Source organism: Anabas testudineus, chromosome 24 (genome assembly GCF_900324465.2).
Source record: "Anabas testudineus chromosome 24, fAnaTes1.2, whole genome shotgun sequence".
Taxonomy (NCBI): domain Eukaryota; kingdom Metazoa; phylum Chordata; class Actinopteri; order Anabantiformes; family Anabantidae; genus Anabas; species Anabas testudineus.
In genome coordinates, this window is record NC_046632.1 from 13,187,714 (window position 1) to 13,215,232 (window position 27,519).

The 27,519-nt window shown below is 41.6% G+C and overlaps 1 protein-coding gene across 5 annotated transcripts in view; it reads right to left on the minus strand.

Annotated features, from left to right (window-relative positions):
- The window catches only part of gphnb (gephyrin b), a 63,909-nt gene that overhangs the window by 17,692 nt on the left and 18,698 nt on the right, over positions 1-27,519 (minus strand). For 4 of the 5 annotated variants that reach the window (XM_026340779.1, XM_026340778.1, XM_026340782.1 and 1 more), the window contains exons 2-9: positions 25,942-26,020; positions 20,796-20,853; positions 20,578-20,670; positions 16,489-16,583; positions 16,086-16,152; positions 12,122-12,394; positions 10,986-11,120; positions 511-552 (exon numbers count right to left, since the gene is read on the minus strand). In XM_026340779.1, the coding sequence (XP_026196564.1) occupies positions 511-552; positions 10,986-11,120; positions 12,122-12,394; positions 16,086-16,152; positions 16,489-16,583; positions 20,578-20,670; positions 20,796-20,853; positions 25,942-26,020 (842 nt within the window). The remainder of the gene's footprint in view (positions 1-510; positions 553-10,985; positions 11,121-12,121; positions 12,395-16,085; positions 16,153-16,488; positions 16,584-20,577; positions 20,671-20,795; positions 20,854-25,941; positions 26,021-27,519) is intronic. The other variant, XM_026340781.1, reaches the window with a different exon arrangement.

Here is a 27,519-nt window from a genome sequence, read left to right on the forward strand (position 1 = left end):
TGTAAACACAAAGGGAGAGAAACAGAGTTTGTTTTGCAAGCAATATCACTTTCATTCAAATTCATAATTCAAGCATCTTTCAACTTCAATTCTGAGGTTGAAACGCAGTTGAGGAATATGCCAAGTGATGGGGGGTGTGTTCATTTTGGAGGGTGTGTGAGTGTGAAAACAAGGCAACAGTTAGACACAGTACGTGTACCACAATGGAGTTAACAAGACGATTTACAACTAGACGAAATCTGATTTAAAAAAAACAAAACAAAACCAACAAGACCACATCCACACAAAACAGAGAGGAGGAAAAGAAAGGACTGAGGGTATTGTGTAGAACAGAGAGAAAGACAGAGTGCAGCAGGCAGGACAGCACACACACAAGGGAAAGGAGTGGAAGTTAAGGGTGGAAGCAATCATGCCAGGCTGGAAGTAAAAACTGGTGTTGAAGATGGAGGAGGAAGAAACCGATGCCATGATGACGGTCGTAATGATGCATTAGAACACATGCAGGAGTACCTCAGCAATGCTTAGGGTGGATGAACAGGAGGGGAGCCGCGCCTGGTGCCACGAGAGAGAATAAGGGAGAAGAAAAGAGGGTTAACGGAGCCAAAGCCGGGTTGAGCAGGGGACGGAGGCACACAGAGACCGACAGGTGTAGCAGACAGCGCCCTCTGTCTTTCAGGAGGACATCTGCGTTGACAGGTCTCTGTGTGACTGTCTCATATGGGCCAAGGCAGCCAAGTGCATGATGGAAAGGACAGGACAGGACGGGACAGGATAGGAGAGGACAGGTCAGGACAGCAGGTAGGACACCAATAGGAGAAGAGGTTTCACTGGAAACAATACACATTTTGAACATCTGTGTCAGTTTATCACCAGCTTAAATTGGAGAATGTCAAATTGTTTGTAGATTGTGAGTTTTCAGGCTCAACAGATGGCTAAAGAGAATTCCCATGTCACTGTTTATACCTGCACATCAAAAGCTTTTCTGCTCCTGGAAGACAGTTATGGGAAATCGGTGTAGCTTATAATGAGAGAAAATCTTCCTGCTGAGTCTTTCTCTTTACATCTTAACAAGTGGTTGCAAACCAGCCATACTGTCCCATTCTTTTGTATTGGATGTACTCACATACAGATTAATTTCCCTCGTGGCTTGCCGTATACGTTTGAAAAAGGCAGCACAGAGATAATGTGTGCTTCAAATAGTACTTTGATGCAATATCTGTATCAATTTCTCCTTTTGTTGTTGTGCAACATATGACTTCAAATAAAACTTGCACATCACAGGAAACCTGCAGATTTTCCACTAGTATTTTAAACAATGCTAGACAATACATAAGAGCTAAAAATGAAAAGCTTGAAGCATTTTGAAGCAAAAGTCCAGATCAATTGTAATTGATGACAGATGCAAACCTCACCACCACTCATTACAGTAAGTAAGCCCTGCAGTCAGTGCAAGAGTGAATCATTGATCCAAAATGTCTCCAACTTAATATCCCTTTTTCCTCATTATGTTTCTCACAACAGACTCCTTATGTGACACAATATCAACCAGAAACCACACGGGAAATAAAAAAGAGTCAGGAAAATGCTATGTATTTTATTTCTTACACCTGAAAGTATCACATATTACCTACTGGGGCCACACATGATTGGAGCATTTGCTGTGGTAAGGCACTTTAAAATGTGATGTCTCCACCAAAAGGCACATCAAGACTTTTAATAACTCTGGCAATGAGACTGGAAGAGGGTTATGTCACAGCCTCTTTAACAACATATTTCAGGAGGTTTTTAAGGTAATCCAAATCTAGTTTTTTCATTTATTTTACATCCATTATGTTGTTTATGCTGGTGGATAAATTATTCACTCCGTCTCTGACAGCAGCTGTACAACATTGCATTCATGTGATTTTATTAATACTGTATATTAAAGCAATTCCATTTATCTTCACCAAAAATAATGGATCACTCTACATTATTATTAATTCATTGCATAATTCCCAACCTTTCCTCATTAAACTATAACATTTTTAGATTATTTTAGAATTGCCTTTTTAATATGGGGCTGTCAAGAGGATGAGTATCTCATTCCTACTAATTGAATGTTGTATTGAAGATTTAAAGTAGCTGGCCTCATCAGACTCACTGCTCCAGTAATGTACACTGACAGGAAACCACAGGACGTTACAAATTACAAAATCCAAAACTCAGCAGTGAACGCCACACCAAGTTCTCCTGAACAATGTAGGAGCACAGTAGCACAAGATGACTCAACATCGACTGAACCTTTTAGTCCTCTCTACTTCCAATTTATTTCAACAAAGGAAAGGAGCAAACCTGCAATGCTTTTAACTACAGTACTTGCGTATGCATTAAAACACATCTTTTTAACATGTAAACCAACTAGATTATTAGTATCTAAATTATGTTTTGAATGGCATCACATAGTGAGCAGAATTCTGATGAGTTGCTGTCTTTGCTTGTCAAAATAAACTTCATTGCTGTCAGAGCTTTAATCTGATTTAGAGTTTTGTGCTTACGCTTTCAGAACAGCGAGTTACTGAAAAAGACATTAAAATGGCTCCTTTCCGAACAAAGGATACAGAGTGGAGAAGCTAAGCAATCAGTGCAGCGCAGCTGACCAGGAGCATATGCTAAGTGCTTTGTCGTCCAGCAGTGGTCATCCATCACTGCCCTCACATGGACTTTACCGTGTCTACATGTATTAGAAATTAATGAGCTATTGAGTGAGTTGCCAGCGTGACGGAGAGTGAGAGCTAACGCACCTGATTTGACAAGCCTGTGTCATGCTGCTCACCCCCCCCCCCACACACACTTCTCATCAGCAGCCCACATAGGCTGGTGCACACTCAGTACAGCTGATCAGACAGTACCATCCACTTCTCTTTCCTGTCTGTCTTCTCCCCCTCCTCTCTGTCTGTGTTGCTATTCAAAGGTCTCTTGTACTCTTTCAATTCTCTCTCCATCACCCCCAAGGCAAACTCTCAGAGTCAGTAGGCCTGAATAACTCGCAACAAATACATTGCACACAATGCACGCAAACCTTACACATACATGTAGATGTTGAGAATGCATGTGTGCTGAAACAAACATATTTAAACAACTTGTCATATAATCAATACAGTGTTTATAGTTATGAAGAAAAGTTAATGACCGAATCTAGCACAGATGTTCTATGCACACATGAACAAGCACACTGGTCTCATCTGAAGAGACTTTGACTTAACATTAATGCCTAAAGCCATTTTACCCAAATGGTCTGTGAGTACTTTGAGCCAAATAAAGCGAGGGAGGGGGCTGAATGTGTGTATATTAATCAAAGACAAAAGGACACGTTCCTTCTGGCCTGAGCTACTTCTATATTGTCTCTGCAACAATATATTAAATATACAATAATACATCCTGTTTCGGGTTTGAACTATCTTGACCATCCCTCTGCACCAGTTATTAATCAGGTTACAGTCATTTTTACAGCTAAATTAATCTTTTCCAGCCAGTTATTGGAGGCTGTTATCTCTGTCGTTAACTAAGCTGAAAATATCTGCTATTCTGACCATCGCTTTTGATCATGCATGTGTCTCTTTTCCCCCTTAGGCCACGTAAAGACTGGACTAAGCAGTTTATTTAAAGAGAAGAGCGGTAGTAATACACTGTAAAAAGCTCTTTGTAAAATGTATTTCTGTTGAACCTTTACGGTCTTATTTTTATAAAACTAGAAAAAGAAAAATCTGTCAGTACACGGAGAATATTTTTGAGTTTTGGTATGTAATATTTTCCCCTTTCGACAGAGCCAGACAAGCTGTTTCCTTCTGTGTCCTGTCTCTGTTCTGAGCTACTACAGCTACACTGGCTGATGGCTGTAGCTTCGTATCAACCGCAGGGACATGAGTTGTATTGATGTTCTCATCTAACTATCATCTGAGTCAATGAGCATATTTTCCAAAATGTTGAATTACATATGAAAATAGAAGAATTGATTTAAAGATGCTTTTTTTCATTATCATTTAAAGTGATTATACAAAGATATTTTTTGGATTGTTTTCATTTTCACTGTTTACACAAAAACTGCTTTATGTCAATGTATTTCTGTCACTGTATAATGACAGTAAATAACAAGTTAAGCATACAAATGTATTATCTAGATCTATTATTACAAACAGTATGGCCGTGTGCAACGTAGCACTGATAAAGCTGTAAATGTATTGCAGTACCCAACATTTTCTTCGTGACTAATGATCAATACGATGCTGCTTCTCACATGTCAGCTGTTTAATGGTGTCATGGATATGGAAGGTGCTGCTTCCACACTTCCATCCATACTGCACTCATTTCCATTTACAGTAGCTCTCCAGCTAAGCTGATATGTTGTTGACTGGAGGGAAGCACATGATAACTCCAGGGACAAGGCAAACAGCACAGGTTGTTCAGCGGGATTCTTCTTCTTCTTCTTTTTGCATGAATTTTACTGTTAATTACGCTGGATAAAAGCAGCAGCTGAACGAGGAAGGGAACTCGGATGGAGTGGCTTCTGTCTCTGAGAAAGTGACTGGCTCATTGCTTAACTTAAACACTGATGGAGTGTGTCCTGCGAGACTGCTACATTGTCTCGCTTGCTCATGCTCATCCTCCTTTCTCTGTCTTTTTATGTAACCGTGTCCACCACCTCCTAACACTGCAGAAACACCACAGTCGCAATATCAGGAACATGAGCAATGTCCTCGTCCTGCAGCCCCTGCAAGTTTAAGCTAGTCAACTATCCCATTTCTCCACTGCTTACTCTCCTACCCCCTAAACTCATCCATGGCCTCACAGCGAACCTCCTTCAGGCATCCTCATCCTCATCAGCAGCATGCACACACAAATATGTATGCAAAAGCACAAATTATATTTACAAAACACACTACACACACAGTGCATCCACCCCCATGCCCACTCAGTTAATAATACAAAAATCCCTCTGCATACACACAAACACCCCTCTACACTCAAAACCTGTAAACATTCTCTCAGATATGCAGGAGGAAAGACATTACTTACCATCTTCTGCCTGGAGTCGGAACAGAATGAGCTCCCCGGCACATGCACACAGGGACACACACACACAAACTCACACTTTTACACACTCACTAACTGGGAGAGGGCGAGAGAGGAAGGGTGAGCAAGAGAGTCAGAGAGAGAGAGAGATAAGAAGGAAGGCTCGAGTGAGAAGGATGCACAAGAGAGTGAAAGAGCAGCAAGAAAATGCAACAGCAAAAGAGACAATAAGGAGGAGGAGAAAGGAGAAGAGGAGGAGGAGGGTATATAGCTGCACATACGGGGCTGTGCTAAATCGTACACGCATGACTGAGGTCTGTGCGAGTGTGTGAGTGTGTGTTTCGCATGAGTGTTTCTGTAGAGGGAAATGACGGATGTGACTCTTTCTCCCTTGCAACACTCATTCATCCTCACATCTTCCCTCCTCACTCTGACTCTCTTTCTGCCATTTTCATACTGATTTGCAGTGCTTGAATGAAGGGAGGAGAAAGCTCATGGGAGGGGTGGGGGGGTGGGGGCTAATAAGAGGTGAGCAGCTGGACTTGGCCGCAGGGATGGACAGAGGGATACAGATGGACGAACAAACAGAGACAGACTGTAGAGCAAAGGGCCAGCTAGCCAAACTGTCCTCTGCTCCCTCTGTGTGCGTTTCCTTCCTCTTCAGTTTTATCCATCTCCCTTTCCCCACCTCCCACTCTCTTTCAGTCCCTCGTCCTCTCTAACTCATTAGCTCTCTATCAGTTTTTTTACTCTTTCACTCCCTCCCACTCTCTGTTCCTTCTCCCTTCACCTCCCCTTCTTTCTCGCTCACTCCATCATAAATCCTCCACACCTCCGGCAGGCCTGGAGACAAAGAGTCACTTTTATGAGCTTCACTGCACTGGAGGAGGACAATAACACATATCTCGTAGTGTTGGTGCCTTGCTAAGGACACCAACAGACACAAGTGGTCAATAGTGTCAGGTAAAACCAAATGTGAGTCATTTCACTACAACACAGAGGCATATAACAAGTCCTATCTATCGTTTCCATGGGGCAATAAACCTTTAAGGGATGATGACAAAAGCTGTAAAACAGTGCTGGAGCGTGACACTGCACCAGATCTCGATGTTCTCAGATAAAATGACCAACAAAAGCATCCACTCACTCAATGCAGAACACGTACATGTAATCACAACCAAGAACAGCACGATGTTCTGGACCTCAGGACACATATGGATCTCTATTGTGAGCACACATGCAGACATCATATGGGACGATAACATCTTAAGAATAAGATTGTTGTCCATGCCAGATATTGCCACCCCTATAGATACATGTTTTAGTGTTTAATCTTACATCTTTTGATTAATTATGTAAATCCTTTATTAGGCTAAAATACAATCAAATACAATAATTTTTGTTTCTTCAATACAACAATTTGCAGTTTTTCTGGGTTTTGTGTGACTTAATCTTACAAAACACAGTAAATCTGTTTGCGTCAGACCAAAAAATTAATTTGAAGGCACATCCTTGGGCTCTGGGAACTTGTGAAGGGCTTTTGTTAGTTAAATTCAATTCAATTCAAACATTGTTCACCTTTGTTAATACAAAACAGTTCCTCTTTCGTTTGCACAACACTCAGATTTACATTATTTTCATTCATTTATGCCATTTTGTGCAAGATTTAACAGAATAATTAAAAAAATAAATGACTTATAGGGTTACAGGCCGTGGTTTATATCATTTCTGTTTGACTGCGTCTGTTTACCCATCTGTGTGCATGTTGTTTTGACTTGTGGCAGTGTGACCAGAAAGGCAATATGTACACGGTGAAGGTCATAAAAATGGCGTGGGCTGAATTACACTACTGCACTGTTTCTCATTTCCCACATTTCAGTGCTGAAGGAGGAGTTGATTTCCATAAGCCTTGGCCTTGGCCACACAGCTATATGTCATGCTATTAATCAAAAGAAAAAAAAAAAAGCCAGTGCAAAGTCAGGCATTGTCCTCTAGGTGCACAGCCAGCACCTGAATGAGTCTGTGTAAAGGCCCAATGAGAGCGTGAGAGCACTTTAATCAAAATAAATGCCAATATCAGTGAAGTTGATGGGGTGTTTGGAACAATATAAAATACATGGAACATAAATAATGTTTGCACTTGCAAATGCAGCAAGGTGAAAGCTGTGACAGACAGGAGAGGATATGGGAAAGGACATCAGACAAGTCAAAGAAGCATCATCATTCCATGCCGTCACATGAAAGGGGGGGATCCTTTATTCTATTACCAATCAATTGATTGGATTATATTTTACAAACTACAGTAAGTAATTCATATCTCAACTTTGCCCTTAACCTACACTAATTCTACTTCATACAGAAACACCAACCCTACACCAAAAGCAAGTTCAGACACTGATATGATAACAACTTGTAATAAACCTGCATTAAAAACAATGACAGAGAAATGGCAAAATTCAACTTAACCTTCAATGTTATAACCAAAATGCAGATGCTACGCAGAAAACCAACAGTAATAGTTTCTGTTTTTGTGTCTCAGCAAACCAGAACATTTTTATTAATATTACTCTCGTGAGAGTACACACACACACACACACACACACACACACACACACACACAACCATCCTCTGAGTCAAAGCCCCATCTCCCATATGCTTCATTAATCCAAACTTACCATTACATAACTGTACTAAATGCTCACAAGAGTGGAAGGGTACAAGTACCCTCCCTGTATCTTGTGTGTATGTGTCTTTCTGTGTGTGCACAACTAAGAGACAGTGTGACAGAGAAAGAAAATCAGGTTACATGAATGGTTGTAGAGCTGCTCACTTTGTAATCCTTTTGTAACTGCTTGCAATTTGGGGCTGAGGGCTGTGTATGCATGTGTATGTGTGTACATATGAGACACTCTGTCCCTTAAGGAAGATTTTGTGCATCCAAATTTGTTGTATGCGTGTGCATTTTCACTTCTTGCAGTACAGACAAATTTGGACATAATTGTTGAGAGCCAAGGCTCGGCTGTGTTTTAGGTAGGCGTTATACAGGAGCAAAACATATAATAAACTACGGAGCTACACACACACATACACACACACACACACACACACGCACATGTGCCCTCTCAACAAACACATTTGTATATGTGCAAAAATATGTATTGAACTTGTTGAACATATGTCTATCCCCAACATTAACCCCTTAACCCAATCCAAATATAACAAGACATACAGTATGCACACACATGCACAGACTGCATGCATGGAGCTTCTTCACACGTCATCCACATGAAAATTCACACACACACACACACACACACACACACACACACACACACACACACACACACACACACACACACACACACACACACACACACAGTCCCATAGCTTGATAAACTCCACTTGAGCTGGAGGTGCTGACAGTCTGTGTGTGTGTGTATTTCTGCATGTTTATATCTGGCACAATAATGTCTCCTTGCTTGCACATTCCTCTGTGAGCTGTGGTGTCAGGCCTGCTTGTATGAGAAGCGTAGCGGTGATGAGATTAAGACCTACTCCGTACCTTCTACACCTCAAAGGCAGCATGTAGCACTGCCAACAAGACCCAGCTAACAAACTAACACAGCCCACAGTGGCACATGAAATGCATCAGTGAACAGAGCCATTCTGGCTTTAGCTCTGGGGACATTGTGTACATACTGTCGGCAGCCGCTTGCAATGTGGGAATTTCAAAGAACATATGGCAGCTTGTCGCTGGGAACCAGAATCTAAACAAGCTACAGGCTATATCTAGAAAAGCCATTAACTGTCAGTTATCTGCCACGCACAGACACAGGTCCAGACACATACGCCATACAAACGCTGACTAATGTGGTTTTCATGTGATCTTGACAGGCCAGAAGATGCTCAAACTGGGTCATTGACAAAGGCAGCATTTAGTCGAGAGACAGGTGTTTGTATTTAGTTACAGGATGGGGCAAAGAAAAGGGGAAGTGACAGGAGAGGACTACCTCAGTGCATCACTGGATCCAGCTGCAGCTCTGGGACAACAGGAGCTGTGTTAAAGCCCCCGGCTGTCCAGTTACTAACAGCTCCACACTCAAAGGTCAAAGGCCAAGTCTGAGGTATTCAAACCAAGTATTGTGCTAACTCTATATTATTATTATCATTATCATTGTTATCATTATTATTATTATTATTATTATTTTGCGACAAATTAACTAATGCAAGAATTCTTTTTGGGGACAGATTACATCCTGAACTCATTTTGGATGAGAGCAAAAAGAGAATTAACACTTCTTCAGTTAATTTTACAAGAGCTGGAGAGGATAAAGTATTGCTAAGCTTCTGTCATTTTAGGCTAGAGTCAACACACACACACACACACACACACACACACACACACACACACACACACACACACACACACACACACACACACACACACACACACACACACAGAAGCAGCAGTTAAGACAAAAACCAGCACTGAGCACCAAACTAGAGCAATTGTAGAGATGTAATAGCTTAATGTCTTCCAATGACACTGTGATGTCTCACTGGAAGTATGGACTCCAGTGAGACAAGTATGGAGTCTTAGTTAATTGTTGTCCACAATCTGACTGAGGTACATATTTGAATATCTAAATTTCTACTATACTAAACATAGCCATACAGAATGTGTTGCCAGGGTTCACCGGTTCTCCAGCGCTGACCTCTCACATCTCTACGAACACTGCTCAGCAGAGAGAGAGAGAGAGAGAGCGCTCTCTCCTGGCTCTATCGTGTGACCCGTCAATGCACCTGCCCTCCCTCATCCACTAACATCCCATCCCACTGTTCCCATGGCAACCCCCTCATCTATTTCCATGGCACCTGCCTGCTGTCCTGGAGACACACAGAGATGTGACACTGACAGATGAGGTGAAAGAGAGAGAGAGAGAGAGAGAGAGAGAAAAACGGGGACAGGGCGACAAATTTCTGCATTTTAAAAACCTGCAGGAGAGAACAGTTAGAACAGGGCAGCATACTTACATTTCATAATCAATAGCTTTTTTCATCAAGAGCTGTGCCACAACACTAACTTCAAAACATTTGGTTCAAAAAGTTTGTGCAAAGACAAGAATATGTAGAGGTCAAAGACAAAAATAGGAGTGGAAGACCAGCCACAACCTAATGAGAAGTTTGTCAGAGTTGCTCCTTCGAGAGACTAGAGTCCAGCAAGGCCCTGGCTCAGAATCTGGCAGCTTTATGTGGATGCCAAGTTGATCCCTCCATAGTCTGAAGAAGCTTGATCAGGATAGGTCTTTGTGTTTATAGTTGCTTTAATGTAATAATGTAAATAAATGCAATGTGTTGAATGAAACCTTAGAAATACAATAATAGCGATACTGAGCACAAGGCAATCTGCCGTCTCAAAAAAACATAAATACACACACTCAAGCACAAACAACAAGGGTTTCACATAGAAACAAACGTAAAACATTCACTTTGCAAAGTTGAGACACTGAAAGAAAACAGCCAGGACTGAGTCTAAAAATCTAAAATAAAAGAGTCTAAAATAAAATAAATGAAAGAACCACAATCAGAGATCTGTTTTTTGATCATAAGACTCCAATCGAAATATACGTTAGTGCACAAAGCAGGAACATTTGCAGCAATAACTCTGGTAAAGATACTTTTCAGCTGTGGGAGACAAACACAAGGGCTAAGCAGAGTGGGAAATAGGCCAGGACAGGGTTTGTGTGTATGTGTGTGTTGACAGAGGAGTCATGACACTATCCTGGTGAGCATCAGTTTGAGTTGTGTAGTAAGGACCTCGCTCAGTGCAGGATTAGGAGCTTCAGGCTACAGTAAACTTACAATTACATGCACAGATGTACAGTACTGTGTTTGTGGGTGTGTGTGTGTGTGTGTGTCTGAGTGGTTTTACTTACTTTGGGTGTGGGACAAGAAGCGGTAGAGAGTCGGGAAGTGGCCTGGGCACGGGGCGACTCTGAGGGCGTGGTGCTGAGTGAGGCTGTATCCCTGGGCAACACCTGCACACCCCGTGAAATAATGGAGTCTGGGATCTGGGATCAGACACACACATGCATAAAAACACCACACAGACCATATGCAGACGTATGCACAAACTAATACTGAAGATTCAGGGAGTCACACATATGTACAGTATATCCAGGCTCTATGAACACACCACACCAACCAGCTCAGAGGATAAATATTTCTCCAAGAACTCCAATTTGTAGTAATAAATCAAAATTAAACAATCGGGTGGATTCAGATGGAAGACAAATGACTTAAATAATGTGACATGATGATGACAAAATGATGTTGAGATGTCGGGGTGCTGAGCCTTACCAACATTCATCTGTGATTGGACAATGGGGTGGGATGTTACCGTGACAACAGAGTCTTACAGCAGGTCCAGGGCAGGATAGGATGATGGACATGACGTTATATTTGACTAGACAGAGTAGACACATAGACATGCTACATGATATACAGGATTAACTTATGTCAGAGGAGATGTTGACTCTCTTTAAACTCACAAGCATTGTAATTACAAATAGCTTTATAGCGTGACTGATGAAAATGATGATCAACTTTACTTTTACACAACTACCTGACTCTGGCCAACATGTAGATGTGAAGTTCTCTATTTTAAATGGAGATTAATTATGGATTTTGAAGATGTTGGACATTTAAACCAAGCAGGAAGCAGCAGCAGCAGAGACATTTTATCATGACATTCAATTCAGAACAGTGCTGCCTGTATCATGTAAAAGCAATTAGTCCTTGACAACTATGATAATAAAAACATGACAGTTTTTTATCAACATGTATCAGCAGGAATTACGCTTAAATACTAGAAAACACAAACTTATAGGAGAAGATTTAAATCTTTCTCATGAAAACCACATTTTCTACAAACACTATTGTGAGTCTTCTGCTCTAATAGATGTGGAATCCAATAAAAATGATGAGTGAACATGTAAAGATGAATGAATGGAATTAACTGTGAATTTTGTCCAACAACGAACCCTTCCCTCTTATCTCCCCGTCTTGGTACCTTGGCGGCGATAGATGTGGCGGTGATGTGGGAGGACGAGCTGTCCTCAGTGGACGCCACGCCACTATCCTTTTTCTCCTCATCCTCCTCCTCACACTGCACGCCTTTGTCCTCTGTCTGGCGGCGCGGTGAACTGTTGGGCGGCGGTGAAAGCGGCGGTGGTGGCGATGGTAAGTCCTCCAGTTCGTCTGCCGCCTCCTTTACCTTTACCACTGCGTCCCGCAGGAGGTCGATTGCATGTGGCAGTGCTGGCAAGATGAACTGGAAGCATTCCTGGAAGGGGAGGATGGAGAGTGGAGAAGAGTGCAGGGAAGGTGAGGACGTAGCCTCTTCTACGTCAGTACTGTCCATCAATCTCAACACTTCCTGCAGTTGTTACACATTAAAATCTCCAAACATCCCTTCTCAAGTACACCATGCTTGATTCACCATTTTCAGCTTGCTCGCCTTCATCAGCACATCAGGGGTATTTGACAATGCCTGCTGAATAAAGCATTGTGCACCAGAGAGGAGTTGTGCGATGCATTTTGTTTTTTGTGGACTTGCACAAAAGGTCAATAGGTCGGGTTAAAAGCCTGTGAGGACAGAGGAAGATTATATTTCACAGCTGCTGAAGCTCAGCATATGGTCAAATATTTGGTTGAAATTAGTTCAGTGTTAACATAGTGGTAACGTAGATTATCCTGAATTTCTATCAATAATGGGGCAATTACAGCAAAAAACAACTATGGAAGATAGATTCTTACAAGAACAACTAAATCATATTGAAATAGAGAGAAATATTCAACGACAGCTCTGTCTCTTTCTGCAGTGGAATACTGCAGTCCACACATTTCTATGTGACATCCAGTGCATGATCCAGGTTGCAGACTAAGAAACTAAGATTTCTTCCTCTACCTCAGCAGATCACAGCACCTCCTTCTGGCTACATTTACACTACCTTGAGCTCATGCCTTCCTCCATTCATCTCTGTTTCCCTCTCTGGTGTCTCTCTGTGTGTCAGTGTGCCTGTGGGCTTCTCAGCTATGCTAAATGCTCCATTCTCCTCACTCCCAAGACAAGAGCGAATCTGTGAAATTATTTATCATCCTGTGTATTTTAAGCATTGAGAAGATACATTATTAATTGTCCCTACACTTTACAATGTCTACGCTGGCTGCAAATGGCAGCTCTGTACTTCATGTTGTGTTATAATGTGTGCATAAACGTATGCACATCCCTGGATTAAATATGACGTTAACCTTAATTTGACAGATTTTTAATCCCAAGGATCTACGCTGAGATGCATGCATGACTGGAAGAGCATCCTCTTTCCCACCAGTGTGCATAAAAATAAAAAAAGGAGCAGAAGGACTCAGATGAGTGGATGAATCTGAATAAACGGGTCAATCTCAGTAGTGGATCACAAACCTGCCAGCCCTGCTGCAGTCTGCATCTGCAAACCAACCTTTCCAGCCTGTAGCCTAACTTCCCTCAAACATACAGGCCAAATCTCTCTGCACCCAAAAAAACTGTTTATGGTGTGTCTGAGGCTGACATCTGAGTGTTTTTGTGAAATGTGGGACGGCTGGCTGGGTAACGCAGGAGTTGGCGAGACACTGGGCTAAAGAAAGAGTGATGGAGATGTTTCTCATTTCCAGTTCTGCACTTTCATTGCATGCTGGGGAGATTTTTTTTTTTTTTTTTTTGTACACCAGGAGTGTTTTTGTGCTCTTATTCTGTGTTTTGTCCTAGAGGAGAGTAACTGTCAAGAACACTAAAGAACAGAATCCCTGGATATACTGCCAGCCGATGAGAAACAAAAGCGTGAGAGAGAGTGAGGGATGGAGGAAGAGGAGATGACACCTCTGTTCTGAGAGGGGGTCGCAGGAGGGAATGAGTGAGGATGACAAAGTGATAGAGAAAGAGAGAGAGAGAGAGAGAGAGAGACATGGAGACAAGGAGTGAGAGAGACAGGGAAGAAGAGATGTCAAGAGATAAATTGAGAGAGAGAGAGAAAAAGAAACTGCAACAAACAAAAAGGTGACGATGAAAAAACGAGAAATGGGAAAAAAAACAGGGGCAGAAGGCAACAAGAGATGGGTATCTAAAATCAGGAGCCCAGGTAGCACTGGATTTAGACCACACAGCAATATGTGGGGGGCCTAAATGATCTACTAAGAGGTTGGTGACCTCTGACCTGGAGCTTTAATGATTTACTTTAGTTAAAAATCAGTATTCAGTGGCTTTGGCAGTGACAAGGAGAGATGACTAAAAACATGTAACAGAGACAGACCGCAAGTGCAAGCCTGCACAAATCATAGTAAGAAATATTTCATGTCCTCACTCGTCTGCGGCTCAGGTGGTGTGTAGTTCCTGTACCCACCTGAGCCGCAGACACAGATGCACACAGACAGAAACATCACTTCCCATACATACATGTATAAATACTATTGTATTGTATAAGTATTGAACAAATGATCTGCCAGTCAATGGCAGATTATACAACAGTTACACACTAAAACACACATATGAAGAAAATGCAAGGTGTAAGCATGTGCACAATTTTGGAAATATGATGAATGGACGGTGTGGAAGCACAATCAGTTCTGAAAGGCTTGTACTTTTAGGACAGTCTCATCTGACAGAAATTGACTGCAATGTTTACAAATGTGAGCACAGTGGGTACACACTAAATATCTTCCCCACAGGTAAATTTCATCAATGCAGGTGGGAGCATCATCACTGAAATGCTGAAGTAAGCTGTTTAAGTTACATAGAAAGCTTCTTTGCTATCCAAATATGATATACTGATATCCTATTTGCAGTATAAATGAGCCTAAAGATGCATAACTGATACCCTGACGTAGCGGGGATTTGTCTGGCGGGCTCAGCTGGACTTCCCCGTTATCTTTATGACAGGAGGTCATCATAATAAAAGCCTGCAATGGGCTGCTTGTGCCGTTAACTTTAACTGGGGGTTGATGAGGGAGACACTAATATGGCAGCAGATGGAGGAGAGGTGGCGTAATTGATTAAAAGAAATATTAAAATCGATCAGGAGAAGCGGGCGCGTAACGAGACAGAGACAGATGTGCAGGTCAGAACAGCAGAGAGGGAGACAGATGGAGGGGGAGAAAGAGACAGCAGCGGGTGGACACACACACACACACACATGCACAAGCGTGTGCAAGCATATGCAGTTGTTAACATTGTCCATACATGTATTGTACATATGTATTTCTGAACTAAATACATAGATCAAAACACAGAACCAAATGCACTATCACACAACAAACAAAAAACACTACAATATTAGTTAATTATTAAAATCAGAGGACACATACACAACATATAGCTTCAAATCCAAACATGTACACATGCTGCCAGCACATAGACACACACACAGAAAAAGATTGATGTAGACACATTTACAGGACAAATGATCTAGGTACAGTAAGAGTCCAGGTCACAGCTACTTGTTCTCAGCATTTAAGTGTTACTGGCTGTGTATTACTCAATTTCAGGAAGTTTTGGAGCAGTTTCTTTTTATTCTTTGTCTTCAAAAGGTCATCATGAAATTTAAAACAGTGGTTTGACAGGTTAGAATGTCAGAGGTGAACCTTTAGGAATCTCAAATTACCACAGCACCAAAGGGGATGTTTTATGCCAACTTTTAATATGATGAGCAGCGTTTCTATCCAGAGCACTTTACCATGAGCCTCCCAAACGTCAATTTTTAAATGGATGGAACTAAGGTACAATGTAAAGTGTGGTTCTGGCCACAGCATCAGGAGCAATTGGGGTTTAGTGTTTTACCTTTGGATGCTCTGAAATGGGGAAAGTATGGCTTCAAACAACTTCAACGAAAATCACACTAGTCCAATTGTTTACAACTTGATTTGCATGGCGGCCCTAAATAAACCAAGAGTAACTTTGACATTCACAGATGAGCCACTATCCCTGAAACCTCTGTATCTCCTACCTGGGAGCCTTTCTTGCTTCCTGGTAAGTTAATGATGAGTGTCTTCCCTCGGATACCACACACAGGTCTGTAACACACAAACACAGAGGAAAGTTTGAATGCGGGACGGAATACGCATGATGAGTATGCTTGAATGTGGAAATATTATCGCAATGCATGTTCCCCCTCCACCTTAAAGTATTGATTTTGTGTTCAATGGTGTGCTGCAAATAATAACATACATGTAATACATGTGTCAGTCACTATTGTGTGTCATTTGAAAAACGGTTCAACATGTTCGCCTGTGCATACCTTGTGTACTGTTAAGTCTTGAACACAAACCTCTCTTGAAAAACATGTTCTCACATAAAAAAGTGTTTGCTTTTGGTGCATCATACTACATGAGACTGTGTGCGTTTCTGACCTGGAAAGCATGCCTAGGGGTGTGACGTTGAGGGATCCCATCAGCATCGCCAGAGACATCCCTGGAGCCTCGCGCTCTATCACCTCCTTAGTTGCCTGGAGAGAGGGGAGGGCGTGAGAAGGGTTGTTAGCGTGATCGTAGTCTAACTAGGCATGTATCCAACTTAAATATCTTTGGAACTGCTCATTCAAACAGCTGAGAGTTTACACTTTCTGTTCCGTTTATTTGGAGCCATTTGTGCTAAAAATATTGGTGTTCTTCATCCAAGAAAAACATGGAGGTGTGAGTATTATTAAACTATAGAAAGAGTTTATATAAAAAGATGGATGTAGATATTTAATATCAACAATATCAGAAAAAGACTTTAAAAAACAACCAACCAAAAATGCATGCATTCATAATATATGTAAGACATGTATGTATTAAGTATAAACTCCTATAAATGCAATGCAGAACTTTTTCTAGGTCAGTCCGTGTGATTAAATACTTATTATATTAAATAAGTTGGTCCAACAGCCTGAGGTTTTGTAAAAAGACTGGTTCTTTATCACACTATATTTTGTGCAAAATATACTTCCGTGCTGTGGATGGTGAAGTGGGATTTCATTGCACGCAAACAACATTACACAAACAAGTGGTTTCCAGAGGTGGTGTCATTATTTTTGTTTGCAGTATACAGGTATGCATTTGTTAATGTGTGAGTCCATACAGGATGATGCACCTCCTAACTGACAGATAGACAGTGGAGAAGATAGCACCTTCTCCTCCCAACTGTGTGCGTTGGGCGCCCTTGAGTTGAGTGACACTTCAAACGCACCATTAGCGAGGGAGAGGGGAAGAGAAAAGACTTCAAAGGAGAGGAGCCACTGATGAGCATCGTGGGCTTGGACTCAGGGGAGGAGCGGGATGGAGAGAGGGAAGCGAGATGAGGAGAAGGGAAAAAGCGTGCTCGGGGCTGAGGATGGGTGAGACAGAAACAAGAGGGAAGAAGGGAGAGAGACGGAGTCAGTGAGGTTGGATTTATACTTCATATAAAGTCACTGATTGGAAGAAGAGGAAGATGGATTTGTTCAAATGGAGTTCATATTCAAATAAGTGCACAAGATATCTGATTTGAGGAGAAATGGATGAGGTTTAGTCTTAATTAAATGGGTATGATGAGATAAGCGGGCATATTACAAGGGCATGAGAAGGATTCTTAGACTATAAGGGTATGTAATGAAACCTGGCCAAAAGAAATCCTAAACACAGTCCTCTGGTCAAGTATGATCTGCAAATGCAGAGTGATAATGCTGTTTTGTGCGCAAACATACTACATCACGTAAAAAGGAAGTAAGGAAGGATGTGTGTTCACTTAAGTGGGTTAAAAAAAATGTTGTAAAATCATTCAACATCAAAATGCAGAACTACACTGACTGTATTTAGGGATTAAATCCGTCTTGATTGATAAGGTTGACGAAGGCAGACAGGTGAAATAAGGATTTTTCATCCTTTAAACGGCTCAGACGGAGCTAATTAAATGTGTGTAAGATGTACAATGTTTAACAACATGTAGCACTTATTGAAAGATAAAAGATAGAGTAACATTTATATTTCAAAGGGTACATAAAGGCCCTTTGATTATACAAATATTACTTTTGTTTTCATGTCAAAGAGAAAACAGTCATGTGCCTTCAAACACACTAAGACAGACGAAGACATATCACTGTCTCCAGCCTACAGCTTTGAATGAAGGAGCAGGAATTATCAGTGATTACAGTGTGCATGTATCTTCCCCCTTCCAGGAAGGTTGCTGCTGTCTACCATGATTGATGAGGACTAATGATACTGCTGAGAACCACAGCTTCTCTTCTGCCAAATTGCCTGTGTGTGTGTGTGTGTGTGTTTGTGTGTATGCGTACAAGAGGCATATTGGTTAAGTACATTTAACAGTGCAGCAGTTTAAGTTTATTTTGCATGTATACACAGTAGTATTCTGCCTCTACAGTACAATAGGAGACAGATATGCCTGCAAATAAATATGTACTTATTCACGTAGGGTAAGGACACAGACTTATGGTCCCTATAAATGAAAATAATAGTATCTGATATGATAAACACATATATGTAGGGGGATATGACCAAAACTTCACCAAACCACTCTGCACAGCCTGCAATGACAATTAATTGGTTTCCTAACGCACCCTAAAGTCTTCTGCTGTATCACTGTATTGTTAAAGAAACAACGAATATGACACACTGCACATGTGTCAACAAGGTTACAGATATTGTTGGTGAACAAAACAAAGGGTAAACGGCAACATTACGCCTTAAAAAGCCCCATTATCATATTGATAAAACAAGAACCCAATGCACAACCTTTAGAAACTTACCGTAAAAATCAATTATTGAATGAATCTGATCAAGTACGCATAAACATAGCTTAGTTCACCCATACTGCCACCTGCCACAATTATTTTTTAATTGCTCACAACACAATCATATTTTTTTAAAGAAAGTGAATCAATAAGGATCTAACTTCTGCCTCTTTATTTCCCATGTGACCATGAGGCTAATTACACCGTGCTTTAATCAGTGCTACTATACACATGTGTAATCACTAAAAACCAGCCTGAGATTTTCTGAATCAAACAGGAGGAATCTGCCTTTACTAACTCTGATGCTCTTACAGTGGTTTAAAATACCTTCCCTTACATGACCTCTTGGCAAATATGTCCATATTTCACCTCAGCCTGTCCTCATTCATTCTTATGTTTCTCATCATAGAGTGGCAAGAAAAAGTATTTGAACCTTTTGGAGTTTCATGGCAAGAGTATTAAAAATATAATGCGCCTAAAATAAAAACGCCAAAAAATAAATGTCTTTATTAAGAACAACAATAAAAACTAGATAGTGATAAAACCATAGTGCCAGAGGAAAAGGTATGTGAACCCTTGGAATTAAGTACTGGTTGGCTGGTTGGCTTGGCAGCAATAGCCTCAACCAGGCACCTACTGTAGCTGTGGATCAGACCTGCACATCGTTCAGGAGGAGTTTTAGCCCATTCTTCCAGGAAGACCTGCTTTAGCTCTGTCATATTCTTTGGACGCCCATGCGATGTTGTTCCATAGCATCTCTATTTGAGGTTGAGGTCCAGACTCCACTCCAAAAGGTGGATCGTTGTAAGCTGGCCAGGCCCTGATGCAGCAAAGCAGGCCCAAATCATGATGTTTCCTCCACCATACTTGTTGGATGATGATTTCATGCTGTTCCCCTTTATGCCAAATGTAGTGTGTCCTTTTTAAATAGTTCAATATAGTTTCATCAGTCCAAAAAACGTTTGCCAATACTGCTGTGCAGTGTCAATGTGCTCTTTGGCAAACTTCAAGCGAGCATCAATGTTCTTTTTAGTAATGCAGCAGCTTCCTTCGTGGTGTCCTGCCATAGACACCCTGCTAGTTCAATGTTTTGCCTACTGTAGACTCATAAACACAGATGTTAGCCAGTTCCAATGATGCCTTCAAATCTTTGGGTGTCACTCAGGATTTTTTCTTCACCTCACTGATGAGTGCTCGTTGTGCACTTGGGGTCATTTTGTCTGGCCTTCCATTTCTTGGTAGAGTTGCCAAAGTCCCAAAGTGTCTCCATTTGTGACTGTCATCTAACTGTAGACTGGTGAATTTCTAAAGTGTTTGAAGTCACGTTGTAACATTTTTAGTGGTACAATTCTTGATCGTAGATCCTCTGAAAGCACCTTTTGGCAAGGCATGGTTCACATGAGGGTATTCTTCTTGTGCAAAGCTTTTTTGATATTATTATTCAAAGGGTTCACATACTTTTTCCAGACACACTGTGAGGTTTTTGTGGTTGTTCTCAATAAAGACATAAAAGATCAGAATTTTTTTTGTGTTATTACTTCAGACACATTATATTTGCAAATACTCTTAAAAAACATGAAATTCCAAAAGGTTCACATACTTTTCCTTGCCACTCAATATAACCAGAAACTGTCTACAGCTCTACTTGTCTAAATCTTTTTATTATTGTAAAAAAAAAAAAAAACCCTTAAAAATAGCAACCTAAGAATATTTTCATGTTTGACAAACCCACCTCTGGTGTAACGTCTCTTGGGGCGAAGCCCGTGCCTCCGGTTGTTAGGATGAGGTTAAGTTCCTTTTCATCGCACCAATCCACCAGAGTCTCCTGTTGATGCACATTGACAAATTATATAAATAATCTATACAGTTTAAACAATCGAAATGAACACATGTACTGTACATACATAGATACATTAGATAGATATATACATAAGTAAATAGGTTAAATACCTTGATTTCATCTATCTCATCTGGTACTATCTTGTATGCAGCAATCATACCACCCAACCTGAGAAAAAAAAGACAGTCACTAGAACACGCATACAGTAATCCATATATTAGGAGCTACATTGATCCATGCAAAAAATCCTCTGTAGTTTTGCACCTAACAGTGGGGATGACAAATCAGACAGCTAAAGAGCTGTGGTCCTTGTCAAATCTCAATAAAGGCTGATCTTGGTCTTTTAGATTTTTTGAAACGCTCCTCAGTCCTTCACCCTCTATAGCATTGCATATAAACTACAACTTTTCAACAAACCCTACACCTTCATTTCAAATTTAAGAAAACGCAGGCCAAAGAAATACAGTGGAATAAGACATCAACACAGACAGAGAGGAACAAGAGACTCAGAAACAAAATAGCTAAAAAGTAGTAGAGGGAAGAATGCCCTTCAACAACTCCTGTGCAAAGGATTTTCCACAGGATGGCTCACTGAAGAGGGAGCTCTGACAAGGACAGAGCTCCTGCTCCTGCTCCTGCTCCTGCTGCTGAACAGCGAGCCACGGTGACCTCCTGTGGCCAGTCTGGGTACGACATGCCAAAAACACCAACCCCAGGCTCAAGGTGAAGGCTCTTCTCAGACACCCCTTATGTAACCTTTTCCTTTTTTTAAAGAAGCGCTATTTTTGGGAGACTACTGCATCATGTTTCCCCTCTGCGTCAGCCACTTAAACACATGATACAATGCTTCAGACAAATATCCTTAGACTCCATAAACATTAACGCTTCTGCTATTATTCTTCCTTTCGAATGCTTTTACACCCACTGAGACTTTAACTCTTCACATGCTGTCAATATCATACCAAAATCCATCGGCTCTGCTCAGCTTTCAAACTGTGCAAGCGGAGCAACAGACAGATATGGTGGGCAAGACACCACCATGACACTGCAGGTACAGAAACAAACGCCTGAAAGTAAACGTTAAGCTGTCTGTGTCTGATAAAACATGCAAATAAGTCACAAAGAATCATATAAGAAGCCATTTTTCATGAAACGCTGCACATGTAGGGCTACTCAGAGCATCCACTAACTTGTGCATCCACACACACACACACACACTCTACCCTGCTGACACTCCCGCGATTTCCTTCTCTTGATATGCTCGGGAGAGGGTGGTTTGGCATCTCTGTATGCATCTGTGAGTGTGTGTTTATATGTGTTCATGCATGTACATTTGCCCATTTATGTGTGCGTGTGTGTGTCTGTGTTACACCTCGGGAGAGTAAAGGAGCTGTCAGGACAAATCACCTCTCCCCCCCTCTCCTGGGGTTTTTATGCCTCTCTGTTTCAGCCCAAATGAAAATATGCTCTACACGAATAACTAGGGTTCCTTCCCATCGTTTCCTAGGCAACTCCTCCTGTCTGAAACCTTTAGCTGCTGTGCTATTCATCGTGAGAATGTGCCAGCGAGTGTTTGTGTTTGTGTGTGTATTTTGGGGATGCCATTTCTGTAGAAAAGGTATTTGTAGGTATGTGAAGTTGCCTGTTTACGAAACATTATGGGATTTGCGTATTTGTGTGTGCACGTCAACGAACAGAAAATATGCCTATGTTTAAAGACATATATGGATAGACAGCACAGCATATTGTGAGTATCTGTGAATGTCTACATACAGTACAAATATAAGGACGAGTACAGTTATCCTGTGAATGTATTTGTCTACATGAATACAGTGTGCACTACATTTTTACAGGTATTGTAACAACATGTTAATTTGTGTTGACATTTGAGCTTAAGATCCAAAGATGAATATACGATTAAAGTTGCTTTTTATGGTATTTAGAACAAGAAACTGTACATTAAACAACAATGTGCATTCAAAGTAACATTATAATCATGTTAACACAACATAGGACTTAGTCAGAGGAAATAAGTGGAGGTTTTTTAATCACCAGATATTAGGGTGAGCTGCTACAACAGGTGCCATGTTCTGTTATTTAACATATGTTGATATAGATATAGATGGCAATGTAGATACCATTAAATAAAAGCAGAATTTCTGATCTTTTGTCTGATACATTAATGTATTATAGTACAGTGAACAAGTTAATTAGGCTTTGCCATTTCATAACTTTGGACGGGTACTGTTTGCAAAGTTGTTTTCATACATGAGTATGCGCATAACTCAGTGTTTCATCATGACTTTCTTCTTTGCTAAAAGACTGCTGGGCTGTATTTGTGGAGTGTGTGCTCTGGATTGAGGGAAACCTATGGAGGAGAAGGGACCTCCACCATTTTAATCTCAAATATAATTTCCCTTTTTAAACCATGAATTACAACATACTTTGTTTTTTATTTTTTCAATCTGCAGGCCAGATGTTATCTGCCCGGAATAAAGGCTTTTTGCTTGAGGTGGGGATAAATCTTTATGTGGGCGTAAGAAGAAATGGAAGGGAAAAGAGTGGGGCAAGTGGAGGGAGGTGATGTGGCTGTGGGGTCGGAGCAAGGCTGTACTTTTGGCCTGAAAGCACGGATGCCTAAGCCAAATCTTTTTATGAATAAAAGACGAGCACAGAGAAGAGGATGACGAGAGAAAGACAGAATCAGAAAGAGGCACCGAGTGAAAATAGCGAGAAGAAGAAGGATGGACAGACAATCAGAGGCGCACTTAACAAGCGAGGAAAAGTACAGTACGTGTGTGCATGTGAGCCAGCTGCAAATCTCAGCGGTGGTGGGACACTTCCAAGATGAGACCCGTCTGCCAGGGTGATTTCATTAATAATACAAGCTCTTTGTACAGGGCACTCAAACTCACTCACTCTTTCTTTCTCGTGCCGTCTTACACAAACACTCCATCCGGGGAGGACACGAGAGCCTTGGCCATCTCCACACTGCTAGTAGTAGCATGGAGCCGAGCCCATTACAGCCGAGTTGTTGGTTCGTCCATATGTAAGAAAGCTCTCAGAGGGTGACCTCTCAACATGTTAGCTGATAAAGTGATAAAGGAAAGGATGGAGGGATGGAGGAGGAAGAGTGAAGCAGCCCATCTCTTAAAAACCCTACTGTGATGAGAGCTCTGAGTGCTCAGTGAGGGGTGCTAGTCCCATGATTCCACTCACAGCAACCACACAATAACACACACACACACACGCGCGCTAAAATATTCTGCAGCCCACTCCACCCCACAAGTGCTCTATTTATTTACAAAATAAATGTCATCCTAGTTCAGGTCGACCATCTCCCTCTCGTTTCATTTTCGAAACCATTCCTGCTACACCAAATATCAAATATCACTTCATATATTTAAACAACAAAGTTAAGTTAACATCTGTGGCAAAACAAGCCCTACTCATGCGTGCGTTTCAATTACTTGTGATACAAATTATGCTGTTGCTCAGGTCTGATTAGGTCTTTGCAGTTATTATATATATACATTTTTATTTATACTGCAATAAAATAGCAACACAGGAAAAGTAAAGATTCAAACACTTATACACACCCAGAAAAGAACACTCTCTTGTTCACACACATCCACCTCTGCCTCCTCTGTGTGTCCTTGAGTCTGGGTATCGTTAGTTTGACTCCCCTCTGTTACTCTCTCCTTCTTTCCACAGATCATTTTTCTCTCCACCCGGCACACCTCTGGGTGCTCCTGAATGCCAAACCGGGCAGACCGACTGCCTGCACACGCCAGTGTGTGTATGCGTTTGTGTGTGTCTGGGAGATGCTGTGATTATAGTTTATGTTATGTGCCCCTGCTGAGGCTCCAAAGTTCCTTCCACTCTCCTTCCCTCCCCCACACTCTCTCTGTCTGTGTCTCTGTCACAGCAGCAGTGGCACATTGAGGACACAGCGTTCCGACTGGTCAACCTGATGGAGTCGCTGACTTGTGGTGTGGCATGGATTAACATGGCACGAAGGATCTCAGGCCAGGGGAGGTCAACCAGAGCCTGTCTGCATTGGCTTCCATCACTAGAGCAGACGAGGACACTAACACTAGCCGCCTGTCACACTGTCCAATTTAAATGTTTAACAGCACCCTGTTTAGTGACAGCTCCAGCCTACCAGTTCTCCCTGCATTCACACTGATCAACATCAGTAGTAAATCAGACATTTCCCAGTTAATGTGATTTTAACATAAAATAAAGTTAGTTGCAATGTAAACCAGACCGTTTCAGCAGATACATCCCCTAAACATGCCACTTCCTGGGCCAATTTAAAGTTATGAAAGCATACATGCATCCTCATATGTGCAGGAACGGACGTAAAGACACAACAGTAAAAAATTCACCCTAAATTCCAAATAAGCCTGCGATGATTCCCGATCACTGGCATGACACTCACTGACATCACACAAGCCTCCTCACACTCGCTCTGTGTGTGTCACACTCAGCGTTGACACACATCCGTCTCAAAATAAACATACTGTAAAGGACATGACAAGTATGAATCAGCCCAGTCCCACAATGGGGCACTGGTGACACTCCAGTGATACTGACTAGGGGAACAGGCTAGATCCAGTGACTCAGCGTCTGCACGAAGAATAGCTTGGACGTTTAGAGAAATGCGTCTAAAATAGTTTGATGTGTGATACGTGCAATTAGATATAAAGCATAAAAATGATCAAACCAAACATCACTTGAGCTCCAGTTATGAATCTTTGTGACACAAGAAAGTCCAATTGAGGAATTGTAACACACTTTACTTGTGATGGAGATTACTGTTTCCATGTATTTTCCATGCACCTTAATCCCTAATCACATCCCTGGTAATGGAAACAATTGATGATTTGACCTCCTTTAGATTCTTTGAACAAACAATGACTACCAACAGTCATCCTTAAACAGAAAAGTGCTGCAGTTATTTTGTTGTTGCCATGCATGTTGGGAATTTCTCTTCATAGGGTGACACTGAGCCCTGACATGTTGTGTTGAGGAGATATTTTTAGTTTCTTAGTTACACTCTTGCACAAAAAGAAGATTCCACAGAGAGAGACGCACAAATGCATCTTAAATCCAATTTGCTTGTGCATCTTTTGAGGTAGTTTTGAGGTAAGTCAGAGGACTTTGCTCTGGGGAATTAAGGTACAGTGTTACCCAATGTTTTCTTTTCTAACTATAGATTGAATTATTACAGAAAAAAAGGGCAATACTCACAAGGAGGGATCATGGACGAGATCTTTGAGGTTGACACCGCTGCGGTCTTCTGCAAGGTTTCGAAAACAGCTGTCACTCACTGGATGGCCAGAGACGGAGAGAGGAAAATTTAATTAGCGTACAAATCTATAACCAATCTAATAAATGCATCCAAGTACAATACAAGTGTTTCAGCAGAAATAGTATTGTTACATCACTGGTGATTTTCAGCAGGTAAATGATGATGATCCCTATTGTGACTGCAAATATACCAATGAGGTATTATTTGGTCCAACCTCGCCTTATGGAACGATGGCGAGCAACATGAGTCATCGCGGTGATAGATAGATTGACAGACGAGAGTGAGCGAAAGACGAAGACAGGTCAACAAAAAACTAAAGAAATATGTTGAAACAGTAAAGCGAGTGGAGACAGACAGAGACACATGAGCAGGATGAAGAGAGGAAGAAGGTGTTCTGATGAGGCCAAACGTGAATGGACACACTCATGTCTTAAAATAGATGCAAAACAAAGCACCAGAGGGCAGTCGATGGTGGTTGTGCAGTGGATTTAATCCAAAAAAACTAGACGTGCCAGTTGACAAGACTGGAAATGTCATGATGTTACTCCAATGAAGTGCCATGATCCATGAACGTGAGGAGGGGTAGAGAGATAGACTGAGTGAGTGGATGGATGAAGCAAGAGTGGTGTAAAAAATGGAAGTGGGATGGCAAAGGGGGAATGTGAAGGAAAGGGATATAACGGAGATGAGGAAAGAGGCTGTTTGGGTGAGAGACCGGGGGTGAGAAGAGGGAATGAAAGATATATAGGATGGAGAGAAGGGAGGTTTTATAAAGACCGAAAGAGGAGGATGCTGTGCCGCTGGGGCAGCGCTGTGGAGACAGAGGTAAACAGAGGGTGCAGGATGGTGCTCTGGGCTCTGGCAAACAAATGGGAGAGTGCTGACATTTGCACACTAAGCGAGTTGAGAAAGAGAGAAAGAGAGGGGAGAAACAAGAGAGACAGAAAGACTGCAGGGGTGGGGGTGGAGGGGTGAGATCTAGAGAGAAAAAAGGTTCACGGAGGAGAGAAAAGGGGAGCAAGCACATGGAATACACAGCACACTGGCTTTTTAAGGGCACTGCTGCATAAGTGCATGTGTGTGTTTGTGCGCGTGAAGAGGGAACTTCCTTCAAGACTGCAGTATTCCTTACAAACACACACACACATAGTGAGCCCTCCTCAGTCTTTCTCTCCCAGCTACCCCTTGATCTAAAAATAGCCGTTCCACTCTCCTACAAGAGGCAGCAACCATTCTGAACCAATCAACATGCTCTGTCAAAGGCATCGGTACCCACCACCCCATAATATGTGTGTATGTGTATGCACACATGTGCATGTGTGCAACAAGGGGAACTCCTGACTGAAGGTAATAAAACTGCCCCTCCCTGCTGCAGCAGTGTGTAGAAGTGGTGGGAAAAGTGATTTCTACTAGAAAACAATAGCGCCGAAAAGAAAAAGGAAGCACGAGCTAGAAAAACAGAGAATTAAAAGTGGGAGAGAAAGAGTGAGAAGAGAAAAGGGGCAAGACGGGGGAGA